A 13,795-nucleotide genomic window follows, 5' to 3' on the forward strand; every position below is an offset into this window, starting at 1 on the left:
AAGGCTCCCAGCTTTATGGTCAAGTTGGAATGCGCTATCAGTTCCAAATTCTGCCACATCTTAGTTGGCTCTGTATTTGGATCATGACTTTCTTGTAGAATTGCTCGTTTTTCTTGCTTTTCCTGGTTGAGATTTTGGTTTCTTGTAAAAAGAAACTCTGGCATTTTCAGGATATCATCCACGGATGCCTTCCAACTTCTTATTTATTCTTCCCAATGCATGGAATTTGTTTATTCTCCTTGAACATGTTAATTTTGGAGTCTACAAAATTTCAGTTCTTATTGGACTGATTGTTTTTTAAACTCACTATCCATATGTCATCCTGAAATACCTGAGCATTTTAGATAGCTGGTGGTAAATAGATCTGTTTGCCTCAGGGCCTCCTTCCTGAGAGTGTCTTCCTAGGAGCTGTGTGTGTGAAGCTGGCTGTGAGACTGCGGGACCCCTGATGACCAGAAGGAGTGGGATACGGATATTCAGAGAGAAGTCTCAGCACACATGAAGGGGTCATTTGGTTTTTTTGTTTTGTTTTTTTATTTTTCTTTTTTTAAAGATTGTATTTATTTGTTTGAGAGAGAGAGAGAGTGCAAGCGGGGGCAGAGGGAGAGGCAGAGAATCTGAAACAGACTCCATGCTGAGCACCGAGCCTGACGCGGGGCTCCATCTCATGACCCTGAGATCAGGACTTGAGCCTAAACCAAGAGCCCAGTGCTTAACTGACTGTACCACCCAGGCACCCAGTTCAGTTCTTTTTAAAAAAAACAAGCCCTTACTTTTCGGGAATCGACTCTGTCTATTTTTCGCTAGTATAAGAGGGGATGGCCTGGGGTTGGGGGGCAATGTACCTTAATACGCAAATTTAATTTCTGTTTTTAGCCCCATTTCTGAGTGTTTGGGGGTTCTGCCTGGCTAATTGCCTCTCCTTTGCTCTATAGCACAACCTTCCCCCACGCCTCTTCAGGACCCCCTATGCTCCTGCTCTCTTCCCTTTGTCAGCACATTTCCATCCAGTTTCCACCTTCCAGAAATGTATTTGACTGTTGGGGGCCCCTCCTGCATTCTTATAGCTTGAATTGGTTTATTTCATGTCATTTGCTATATCATGTGAATGGGGTCTCCAAAGGGAAGGAAGAGTACTCAGTTCATCATTTTGTACCAGAAGCCTCCAATGTTTTTTTTTTTCTTTTTTTAGAAAAACATAGACATTGTTAAAACCACACTGGTTTATTTATTTATTTTTTTAAAGATTTTATTTATTTATTCGACAGAGATAGAGACAGCCAGCGAGAGAGGGAACACAAGCAGGGGGAGTGGGAGAGGAAGAAGCAGGCTCATAGCAGAGGAGCCTGATGTGGGGCTCGATCCCAGAACGCTGGGATCACGCCCTTAGCCGAAGGCAGATGCTTAACCGCTGTGCCACCCAGGCGCCCCCACACTAGTTTATTTTTAAGCACAAAACTTAAAAACGTTAGGTGATAGGATTTATTGTAAAAACTCACCAGTCTGGTGATAGGTACTGTTAGTTCCAGAGAATATTTGTCAGTATATTCATAGTTCTCATTGAGTAAAACAGATGTTTACATGTTTCATCTGAGTTTATTTGCCAGCAGCATATTAAAGTACATCATGATCGTGTCTTAACTGGTGTTTTTTGGCACCAAATGTCAAACATTAAAAAAGAAGAGAGAATAACTTCAAGGATTTAGCTTTTTGAGACTTTAATATTTGATAATTTCAAATCACCTTGAATTAATAATTAGCTCTTTGAACACCAAGATTTGAAGAACTGTGGAGGGGTAGGGTTGGGGTGCGAGTTTCTACTGCACTTGACTCTCCTGGGTGGAAGACGCCCCAAATCTAATGGCCTGCACTGTTCCTTTTCTCCAGGAAAATCAGAAAGTTAAGAAAGATCTTTTAGAAGCACAGACAAACGTAGCCTTTCTTCAGAGTGAATTAGATGCTTTGAAAAGTGATTATGCCGATCAGACTCTGAATTCAGAAAGGTATGAAACTTTGCATTTTATTCTTTAGTTTGAGTGGAATGTTTGTTTAGATGACCATCCGTGTGAATGAAGTCAGCTGTGTAATCATAAAGGGTTATTTATTGACTTTGCTGGTATGTTCTTTGCTTGCCAAAGATATTGCCTTTGATGTCCTATTTCTTGGTGATTTTTATGTTTCAAATTTTTTTTAACAAAAACATTGATTGGTTTAATTATTGACTGCTTTGGAGAGTGCAGGGCTTAATAAATGTTTGAATTATTGGGAACAGAAGAATATACTTTTGGGAATCAGTCCTAACTGAAGTGCACACACACACAGGCATGCATTTATACATATATGCAAATACCTATATAGTATTCATATAGATATCCGTATATACCCGTATATGTAGATATCCATATCCATATATATCTATAGATACTTATATAGGTATTTGCATTCGCATATTTGCATGTAAATGCATGTATAGATATATATGCATACAAAATACATACATACACGTGTGTGTATATAAACATGTACACTTTGGAAAAATATCATGCTTTTTGTTTTGTTTGCTTGCAGACTTTATTCACAATTAAGGTCCTGTAATGGTCAGCAGTGAAACATTTAAGTACTTACTGTATACAGGTTCCTGAGCTACAGAAGGAGTTATGAGTGTGGAATATATTTTAAAAAAAAGCAAAGATGTGGTCTCTGCTCTGTGAGAACTTCAGATTTCATTGAGAAAGCCACAAAGCTGAAAGGTTACGGAGTTCACGTAGGAGCTCAGCAGTGTTAGAAACAATCCCAGCAGCAGTGTTACAGAATTGGGTCCGTTGCCATGTGATGGTAGATAAAGCGTCCTTTTTATTCAGAAGAGGTGAAGAGCTTTATTAAGAGTAGACGCTTGAGGTCAGCTTGAGAGGAGCTGGTGTCGGTCGAGGGGGACAGGGGCAGCGTCGGTGAAGTAACTTTGCAGGCTCACTGCCATCTGCCAGGCACCGTGCGTAGAACTTTTCTAGCATCCACTCTTGCAATCCATAGAATACCCTATGGGACAGGGACTTTTAGTCTCCCCATTTCAGAGGGGAGAAGAGAGTTTCAGAGCTGTTGCAGGTGAGGCAGTAAGCAAGGCAGAGGCAAGAACAGAGGCACAGATAAGACTGGTTTGGGGAACAGTGGTCAGAAAAGGTATTTTAAATGGAAAAGTAAAAGTTAAACAAAATTTAAAAATTTAAAAGCCAGTTTAAGGCTATAATGTAAGGGCCCAGTATTTTTGGCTAAAGAACTTAAATTCCTGTCACCAGTTGGGAACCGTTTAGCTTTATCATCAAGAGAGTGAGCGGACAGTTTATTGTGGACAACAGTTGAGAGTCTGAGAGTCTTTGGAAGCTAGTGATGGGATTTGTCTGCTTAGAAATGGGGCCGGGGCCGAATAGGGGCTGGTGGTGAGTGGCTAATGTTCTCAGGGGCCATTATGGGGAGGAGGCCAGGGCTTTGTAATAAAGCAGCAGGAATCGCTGAGCAGGGCTTTATGGCAGACAGAGAAAGCCCAGTTCTGTGGACTCCTCTGTGGTTTAGGGTGAGGAGGGGAGGACCAGGTGGGGAGAGGAGAAGGAATCACCAGGAAGGAGAAAAATAGCTGGGTTGGGATTGGGTAAGGGGGGGAAGGAGCAGGAAAGGGTCCGAGGTGAGAAAGCATGCTGAATTGAAGGGACTGGTAATGAGTGCCTGGGGAGAGGGGGCTTAGCAGAAGGCGAAGGGTCATGACGTCCTGTGAGGAGGAGAGCTGGGTTTGGGAGGGAGAGCAGGACCTTTCACAGGAAACCGAGGGGTGTGTGTGGGCGTGTGGGGCTGCTGACGGCACAGAGAGACCCAACGGGAGCCCCGGGAGATAGAAAACCATGGCCAAGGACACAGGTCTTTGAGAAAGGTGAAAGGGGGTCTGGGAGGGTAGGTGTAAGGCAAGACTGAATACTTAATTCTCGTTCAAACATAAAATATGGTTTTACAGGGATCTGGAAATAATCCGAGAGTACACAGAAGATCGAAATAGTCTTGAGAGGCAAATTGAAATACTCCAGTAAGTTCTCATATAAAACGCTCATTACATTTACATTTTCCTAATGTTTTGTGAATAAGACACGGGCCCCATATCACACGAGTTGCCATATTCCCAAGCCTGGGTTTGCAGGTCCATGGCGTGTTTCTTCTCGCTGTGGTGCATTCAGCACTTGGCTTTCTCCTGCTTTTAATCCTAAATAAACTATTCAAATCCAGGGACTAGAGTATAATTCTCTCAAAGTCCTCGCAAGTCAGGTGAGATGCTATTACACCTCCATAAAGGCTCAGGGCTCTGACCTCAGCACCTGTCGCTGCAGCTCAGCACACCGGGAGGCTGTCAGGAATGTCCTGTTAGCTCACGTCACAGCACCGGACACACGCGATCTTTCTTGCCCAATGTATTGTTCTTGGTGAGACGGCTATTTTTCTTAGGTTTTTTTTTTTTTTTTAAACCCTACTGGGAATATTATACCTGCTCCGTCAACTTCACACCCGAGTTACTGTAATTCCAGCCTCTGAGGGCTTTCTCCACAAAACCTACCCCTCCTCTGCCCCTGTGCTCTTTTCTACTCATGTAAGTTCTGGTTTATCTTCCCAAATGAAGTAAAGTCAGGCTTGCCAAGTTTACTTTCACCATTTTGAATGCCTGTTAAGTCTCACCTGTGGCAGTTACAGAGTTGACATATTACAATAATCCTGTTCATTCATTCATTTATTTATTCAGCAGATTTTCATTCAGCACCTTTTACAGGTCAGGTATCCCAGGAGTTGAGGATAGAGTGGCAAGTAAAAAGAGAAGAAAAAAAGTCTCTCTCTTTATGGGGCTCATCTAGGGGAAGAAGATGGAAACTGATCACTAATTATAGAAATAAACAAAATGCCAAAGGAGACGTGGGACAGAGGGAAGGAGTGTGCATGCTGGGGGCATATAGTGCAGGGCTTCCTCTTAACCAGGAAGGTCCAGGAAGTGTTCTGGTGGATGCAGCAATTGAGCTGAGATCTGAAGTAGAGAAAGATTGGCCACTCTCAGGTGGAGGCTCTGTTATTGTCCTCAGTTTTTAGAAGAGGTTGCTGAGGCTCTGACAGGTCAAATGACCCCCATCAATGATACAGAAAGTACATGCCTACATGGGATTGGAACCCAGAGTCAACACCAGAACCTTTAATCGGCACCTAACAGCGCCTGGTGGGCAGCACCAGGCCACAAGGAAGATGTGGGAGTAGCCGGGAGAAAGAACAGTGACATAACACATCACATGCATGCCTGGCTGGGACACGTGCACAGGAACAGAGAGCAGCACATGGGGCCAGCTGGAGCCAGGCATTTAGGAAGCAGAGACCTGCAGGAACCTGAGGGAACAGTGGGTTCCAACAGCAGAGCTAATTCCTGAAATGCCTCGAGACCTTTAGGACAGGTGATCCATCAATTAAGTTGTAGTTCTAGTAATGAATTATGATCTCTGTTTATGAGGTTTGAAGGGGAGTGGTAGAAAGTTGTAGGAGGTGGTAAGTAATTCCGCATTCTGAACTTTGCAGCCTACAAAGAAACTGGCTTTCACTCCAACTTTCCTTATCTGTTTATTTTATTTGCTCTGTAGAACAGCTAATCGGAAGTTGCATGACAGTAATGACGGCCTTAGGAGTGCCCTTGAAAACAGTTACAGCAAGTTCAACAGATCTTTGGTATGCAGCAAAATTTTATAATACGTTTGGTTCTCTCTTGTAGTAGAGTATTTTGATGAAGATCATGTGTTTTCTTAAAGGGGGTGGTTACAATAATGAGAAACTATTCCATTTAATAAGAGGAGGCAACATTTTCCCAAATTAAAGAATACGGCACCCCTTTGCAGAAATAAATGCCTAGATGTTTACCAACTCTCTGTTAGCTGTTCAAGGAAACCAGAGAAAGAGGTATAAGGTGTGATCTGGGTCCTGGAAGAGATTATAATGTAGCAGGGAGTTAAGATGTGCAAAGATAGCAACGATGTAAGAAAAAGTGGGAAATCTTATGGAAGTAGGAAGAAAATACTGCCCATTTCAGAGGAGGGAGAAGGTGCTTCTGGCTAAGATGTGCATTTAGACACACTGAGTATTCTTTACGGTCGTGAGATGATCAGAGTGGAGGCCTTGGATTTAAAACCCTGCTACAGAAACAAGCTAAATCCCTCTTGGAATTTTGAGGAACTTCCCCAGACTACATGTGCCAGAAATCCTCTTCTCCCACTTTTAGGGGTCAACTTCGAGTTTGGGGTTTCTTTGCCATAAATTTAAGTAGGGACAAGTCAGTCACTAAGCCAGATTGTGGTTTGAGAAGAGTTAAATCCAAAGAAGTTGATATTGCAGGGTCCTGGCCATTGTGGGGAACCGGGATGCCCCTTTATGTAAGCAGTAGAATTTGGACCTAAGACAATGAGGAGAAGAGTACTATGGGCAGTTATCTTAGTGTCTGTGTTCCATATTTGCTCATGTAGCATATGAAATTTTTAATTACATTAGAAGTTAATCAGTGTGCTATACATATGTATATATGTATTTTGTATATATGGAATAGCAAAATGTTGTTTATATATTTTATGTATTACAGCGCATAAATAATATATCACCAGGGAATACAATTTCTAGAAGCAGTCCCAAATTTAATGGTCATTCTCCTCAACCTCTGGGCTATGACAGGTATGGTAACACCTACTTACTTTTTGTTTCAATTCTGGATCAGAGTTAAAAGGAAAGTAAATTTCCTTAGAGGTGAATACAGCAGTACTTCACTGTTGGGCACTAATTTCTGTTTTCGGCTATGTTATTTTAAATTTCTGAAACATGAAAAAATTCAAAGTAGAAATGTTTCATAGAGGGCAAAGTGATTTCCTTCAGATATTGTTATGACTTGATTTTACGTCTGCTCCCCCTGACCTCATTCCCTTGTCATGTCTTGTTCCTCAGAAGTGGACTCTGAGAACTCTTACAGGGAAACAAGCAGAACTATAGCGTAGGATGTTGCCGTGTATGCGGGATATGATGTTGAGACTCTTGGCATGATCTGTAAATGTTTAATAGCTCAGCATACTCTTATGTAAGCTGTGTTTGAGGACAGGGAAACTTTCAAAACAAATAAAAATATGACTAGTAGATGTTTGTGAGCTGTTGTATTGAAGGAGTCAGAGAGACTTAAGAGAGCCGAGAATTTAGCTCTATTTTGAATCAAATGAAGTGATATATTGGTCCTGCTGTAACTTGAGATCTAATGGCAAAGACTGAAAGATTACATGTGTGTACTTGTGTGTATAAATACCCATGCCCATTGTTACTACTTAAAAAGTTAAAAAAGTTAAATTGGGAGCATATCAAACCTTGAAAGTAGAAGTGAATGCATAAACTATGGGCTTCTAGCTCTCCATTTCCAATGCAACTTTCCAATTCATGTTCATTCCCTTTGCATTTGAGATCTTTTGTTCTAAAGAATAATGTACTGAGAGTCAAGATGGCAGAGCAATAGGGGGACCTTATGCCTGCCTTGTCCCTCGAACACAGCTAAATAAATATCAAATCATTCCAAATACCCAAGAATCGATCTGAATGCTGAGAGAACAAAATGCAGAACTAAAGGGAGAAAAGAAGCCACATTGTGGAAGGTAGGAGGTGCAGAGACATGATTCCGGGGAGAAAAGAATCACGGGTGCGGCAGAGGGGAGGGAGCCTTGTTCTTGGAGAGCAGAGAGAGAGATATAAAGATCCAGATAGAAAGCAGCACCCTGGGTATTACACAAGAGAAACGCTTTCCCAAAACCACTGACTGGGGAAACTTATAGTGGCAAGTTTTTACAAGCAGAAAGCTCAAAGTCTGAAGTTTTAGAAGTCCCTGCCACTGTGGGGTGGAGCCTGGTGGGCATAGCAGTGCTCCTGTGGGGAAGTGGGGCAGATGTCTGGGAGTGGACAGCGTGGTCTGAAGATCCCCTGGGTCACTGGGGGAGAAATATTTCCCCTTCTTGGAGTGCATTTGGGAGAGGTGGCATGGCCTCTTGGGACAAAAGTGGTTTCACTAGCATAGAAACAGAGATAACCTGCCAAGGGCAGCAAACCTTGGTGCCGGCTTTTTGCTGCACTTTACCATAAACTCCAAGGCCCCATGCGATTGTGTGGCTGCTTTTCTGGGACAAACCGGCACCAGCTGCAGCACGGTGAGACCCTTGCGCAGAGGGTCAGCGTGGATCTGCATAGCGCCAGCTCCTTAAAATTTGGAATTTTGAAACCCAGCCACACTTCTGAGATAAAACATAGGAGTACTCTGCCACCTGGCAGACAGGCAGCACAGAAGCTGACGGGGTGAAGGCCAAGATTTGATGGAAGCTGGGGACAAAAAAGGGAAGAAAGTTTGCTCTTCTGTGAGGACTTTCTGAAGAGTAGCAGGTGCAAACTCCCTGCTCCGGGGACGAGAGAGTGGGGCAATGCCATTTTCCCCCACCCATCAGCACTGACAGACTTCAGTGAGCATCACAGCACCCCCAGTGGAGGCTAGAGCCACTACCCCACAGGTGTATTTTTACTAGGGCAAGTCAACCTGAGAACCAGTGCAGCAGGCCCCACCCCCAGAAGACCAGCACAAACCCCTTGCATGCACCAAGTCTGCTGATCATAGAGTGCTGCAGAGCTTCAGCTCCAGTGGAAATAGAATCAGGCTTATTTTAACAAACAGACCAGAGTACACCTAGTTAAAATGTCACATACTGAACAAGGTCAAAACACTCCCCACTGCAGGCAAGGAGAAACTCTGCAGAGGACTGACCTGAGGGAAAGAGCACCCAAAACATAATAGCAGAGTCACACTCTGAAACACTTCCTGAAGCACCAGACCCTGGACAGTATAGGACCTTTTCTTAATATAGCCATTACTCTCAGGAGCAGGAAATATAACAGGCTTTCCTAACACACACAAAAACATAGTGACCTTGACAAAATGACAAGATGGAAGAATTCACCCCAAAAGACAGAACAAGAAGTCACAGCCAGGGATCTAATCAAAACAGATTTAAGTAATATGCCTGAACCAGAATTTAAAACAATCATAAGAATACTAGCTGGGCTTGAGAAAAGCATAGAAGACACTAGAGAATCCCTTACTGCAGAGATAAAAGAACTAAAAACTAGTTAGGCTGAAATTTTTTTTAAAAAATGCTATAACCAAGATAGAAGACTGACTGATTTTAATGACAACAAGGGTGGATGAAGAAGAGGTACGAATCAGTGATAACAGAAGATAAAATTATGGGATTGCCTGGGTGGTGCAGTCGGTTAAGCTTTGTCTTGAGCTTAGGTCTTGAGATCAAGCTGTGCATTGGGCTCCACATTCAGTGCAGAGTCTGCTTGAGGTTTTCTCTCCCTGTGCTCCCCCTGCCCTGCTCTCTGTTTCTCTCTCTCTCTCTCAAATGAATAAAATCTTTTTTTTAAAAAAGATAAAATTATGGAAAATAATGAAGCTGAAAAGAAGAGAGAAAGAAAAGTATTAGATCACAAATAAAGACTTTAGGAACTCAGTGATTCCATAAAGTGTGATAACATTCATATCATAGGAGTCCCAGGAGAAGAGAGAGGAAAGGGGGCAGAAGGTTTATTTGAGCAAATTATAAATGAAAACTTTCCTAATCTGGGGAAGGAAACAGACATCCAAATCTAGGAGGCACTGAGAACTTCCATGAAATTCAACAAAAGCCAGCCAATACCAAGACATATCTTAGTAAAATTTGAGATAAGATAGAGATAAGGAAAGAATCCTGAAAGCAGAAAGGGAAAAAAAAACCCTAACCTACAAGGGAAGACAAATCAGGCTAGCAGCAGATCTCTTCACAGAAACCTGGCAGGCCAGAAGAGAGTGGCATGATATATTCAACATGCTGAAGGGAAAACATATGCAGCCAGGAATACTTTATTCATTCAGAATAGAAGGAGAGATAAAAAGTTTTCCAGACAAACAAAAATCAGAGTTCCTGACCACTAAACCAGCCCTGCAAGAAGTATTAAAGGGGACTCTTTCTGTGGGAAAGACCCAAAGCAACAGACTAGAAAGGAACAGAGAAAATCTCCAGAAGCAGTGACTTTACAGGTATACAACAGCACAAAATTCTTACCTATCAATAATCACTCTGAATGTAAGTGGACTAAATGCTCCAATCAAAAGATATAGGGTATCAGAAGGGATAAAAAAACAAGACCCATCTATATGCCACTTCCAAGAGGCTCATTTTAGACCCAAAGACACCTCCAGATTGAAAATGAGGGGATGGAGAAACATCTGTCACGCTAACAGATATTAAAAGAAAGAGAGTAGCCATACTTAGACAAACTAGATATTAAATCAAAGACTGTAACAAGAGTTGAAGAAGGACACTATAGCATAATTACGGGGTCTATCCAACAAGAAGATCCAACAATTGTAAATATTTATGCCCCCAACTTGGGAGCACCCAAATATATGAATCAATTAATAGCAAACATAAAGAAATTCATTGATAATAACACAATAATAGTAGAAGACTCTAACAACCCTCATACAGCAATGGGCGGATCCTCTAAGCAGAAAAGCAACAAGGAAGCAGCGGCTTTGAATGACACACTGGACCAAATGGACTTAACAGATATAGTCAGAACATTTCATCCTAAAGCAGCATAATACACATTCTTCTTGAGTGTACATAGAACATTCTCCAGAATAGGTCACATACTGGGTCACAAATCAGGCCTCAACAAGTACAGAAAGATTGAGATCATACCATTCATATTTTCAGACCACAGTGCTATGAAACTTGAAGTCAACTACAAGAAAAAACTTGGAAAGACCACAAATACATGGAGGTTAAAGAACATCCTGCTAAAGAATGAATGGGTTAACCAGGAAGTTAAAGAAGAAATAAAAAAGGGCATGGAAGCAAATGAAAACATGGCAGTCCGCAACCTTTGACAGCAAAAGCAGTCATAAGAGGGAAGTAAATAGCATTACAGGCCTACCTCAAGAATCAAGAAAAGTTTCAAATATACAACCTAAACCTACACCTAAAGGAGCTAGAAAAGGAACAGTAAATGAAGCCTAAAGCCAGCAGAAGAAGGGAAATAATAAAGATTAGAGCAGAAATATAAACAATATAGGAACAAACAAAACACAGTACAACAGATCAATGAAACTAAGAGCTAGTTCTTTGAAAGAATTAATAAAATTGATAAACTCCTATCCAGACTTATCAAAAAGAAAAGAGAAAGGACCCAAATAAAATCACGAAAGAAAGAGGAGATCACAACCAATAGAAGTAGAAATAATTCTAAGAGAATATTATGAAAAATCATATGCCAACAAATTGGGCAATCTGAAAGAAATGGATAAATTCCTAGAAACATACAAACTACCAAAACTGATACAGGAAGAAATAGAAAATTTGAACAGACCCATAACCAGGAAAGAAAGTGAATCAGTAATCAAAAATCTCCCAACAAACAAAAGCCCAGGGCCAGATGGCTTCCCAGGGGAATTTTGCCAGACATTTAAAGAAGAGTTAGTACCCATTCTTCTCAAACTGTTCCATAAAATAGAAATGGAAGGAAAACTCCAAACTCATTCTATGAGGCCAGCATTACCTTGATTCCAAAACCAGACAAAGACCCCACTAAAGAGGAGGATTACAGGCCAATATCCCTGATGAACACAGATGCAAAAATTCTCAACAGATACTAGCAAATTGAATCCAACAGTACATTAAAAGGATTATTCACCACAATCAAGTGGGATTTATTCCTGGGCTTCAGAGGTGGTTCAATATTCACAAATCAATCAATTCATAAAAGAAAGGATAAGAACTACATTAATAAAAGAAAGGATAAGAACCATATGATCCTCTCAATAGATGCTGGAAAAAGCATTTTACAAAATACAGCATCCATTCTTGATAAAAACCCTCAACAAAGTAGGGATAGGTGGAACATACCTACACATCATAAAGGTCATATATGAAAGACCCACAGCTAATATCATCCTCAGTGGGGAAAAACGGAGAGCTTTTCCTCTGTGATCAGGAACAAAACAGGGATGTCCACTCTCAAATCGTTATTTAACATAGTACTGGAAGTCCTAACCTTAGCAGTCCAACAACAAAAATAAATAAAAGGCACCCGAATCAACAAGGAAGAAGTCAAATTTTCACTATTCACAGATGACATGATACTTTAACCAAAAAATTACTAGAACTGATAACATGAATTCAGCAAAGTCACAGGATATAAAATTAGTGTACAGAAGTCTGTTGCATTTCTATACACCAATAATGAAGCAGCAGAAAGAGAAATCAAGGAATAGATCCAATTTACAATTATACCAAAAACCGTAAGATACCTAGGAGTAAATCTAACCAAAGAGGTAAAAGATCTGTACTCTGAAAACTGTAGAACACTTATGAAAGATATTGAAGAGGACACAAAGTAATGGGAAAACATTCCACGCTCATGGATTGGAAGAACAAATATTGTTAAAATGTCTATACTACCCAAAGCAATCTACACATTCAGTGCAATCCCTATCAAAATACCACCGGCATTTTTCACAGAGCTAGAACAAACAGTCCTAAAATGTGTATGGAACCAGAAAAGAACCCAAATAGTCAAAGCGATCTTGAAATAGAAAAGCAAAGGGGTGCCTGGGTGGCTCAGTCAGTTAACTGTCTGCCTCAGTTCAGGTCATGATCCCGGGGTCCTGGGATCAAGCCCCGAGTTGGGCTCCCTGCTCAGTGGGGAGTCTGCTTGTCCCTCTCCCTCTGCCCCTCCCCCACCACGTGCATGCACTCTCTCACTTACATGCACTCTCTCTCAAATAAATAAATAAAATTCAAAAAAAAAAAAGGAACAGCTGGAGGCATCACAATTCTGGATTTCAAGCTATATTACAGAGCTGTAATCATCAAGACAGTATGGTACTGGCACAAAAGCAGACACATAGATCAATGGAACAGAATAGAAAATCCAGAAATGGACCCACAACTATACGGTCAACTAATCTTTGACAAAGTAGGAAAGAATATCCAATGGAAGAAAGAGTCTTTTCAGTAAATGGTGCTGGGAAAACTCGACAGCCACATGCAGAAAAATGAAACTGGAGCACTTTTTTATAGCATACACAAAAATAAACTCAAAATGGATGAAAGACCTAAACGTAAGACAGAAAACCATCAAAATCCTAGAGGAGAACACAGGCAGCAACCTCTTTAACCTCAGCCATGGCAGCTTCTAACTAGACACATCTCTAGAGGCAAGAGAAACAAAAGCAAAAATGAACTATTGGGACTTCATCAAGATAAAAAGCTTCTACACAGCAAACGAAACAATCAACAAAACTAAAAGACAACTGACAGAATGGGAGAAGATATTTGCAAATGACATATCTGACATATCTGATAAGGGGTTAGTATCCAACATATATAAAGAACTTATCAAACTCAACATCCAAAAAAGAGGTTAGTATCCAACATATATAAAGAAGATATTTGCAAATGACATATCTGACATATCTGATAAGGGGTTAGTATCCAACATATATAAAGAACTTATCAAACTCAACATTCAAAAAAATAAATAATTCAGTTAAGAAGACATGAATAGACATTTTTCCAAAGAAGACATACAGATGGTTAACAGACATATGAAAAGATGCTCAACATCACTCACCATCAGGGAAATACAAATCAAAACTATGATGACATACCACGTCACACCTGTC

The 13,795-nt window shown here is 41.0% G+C and overlaps 1 protein-coding gene across 1 annotated transcript in view; it reads left to right on the plus strand.

Annotated features, from left to right (window-relative positions):
- RASEF (RAS and EF-hand domain containing) overlaps positions 1–13,795 on the plus strand; it is a 77,389-nt gene that overhangs the window by 42,697 nt on the left and 20,897 nt on the right. Inside the window, exons 6-9 of the mRNA XM_008695821.2 lie at positions 1,888–2,003; positions 4,001–4,069; positions 5,649–5,733; positions 6,635–6,723. Coding sequence (XP_008694043.2) covers positions 1,888–2,003; positions 4,001–4,069; positions 5,649–5,733; positions 6,635–6,723 — 359 coding nt within the window. The remainder of the gene's footprint in view (positions 1–1,887; positions 2,004–4,000; positions 4,070–5,648; positions 5,734–6,634; positions 6,724–13,795) is intronic.

Source organism: Ursus maritimus, unplaced genomic scaffold (genome assembly GCF_017311325.1).
Source record: "Ursus maritimus isolate PB19 unplaced genomic scaffold, ASM1731132v1 scaffold_34, whole genome shotgun sequence".
NCBI lineage: Eukaryota > Metazoa > Chordata > Mammalia > Carnivora > Ursidae > Ursus > Ursus maritimus.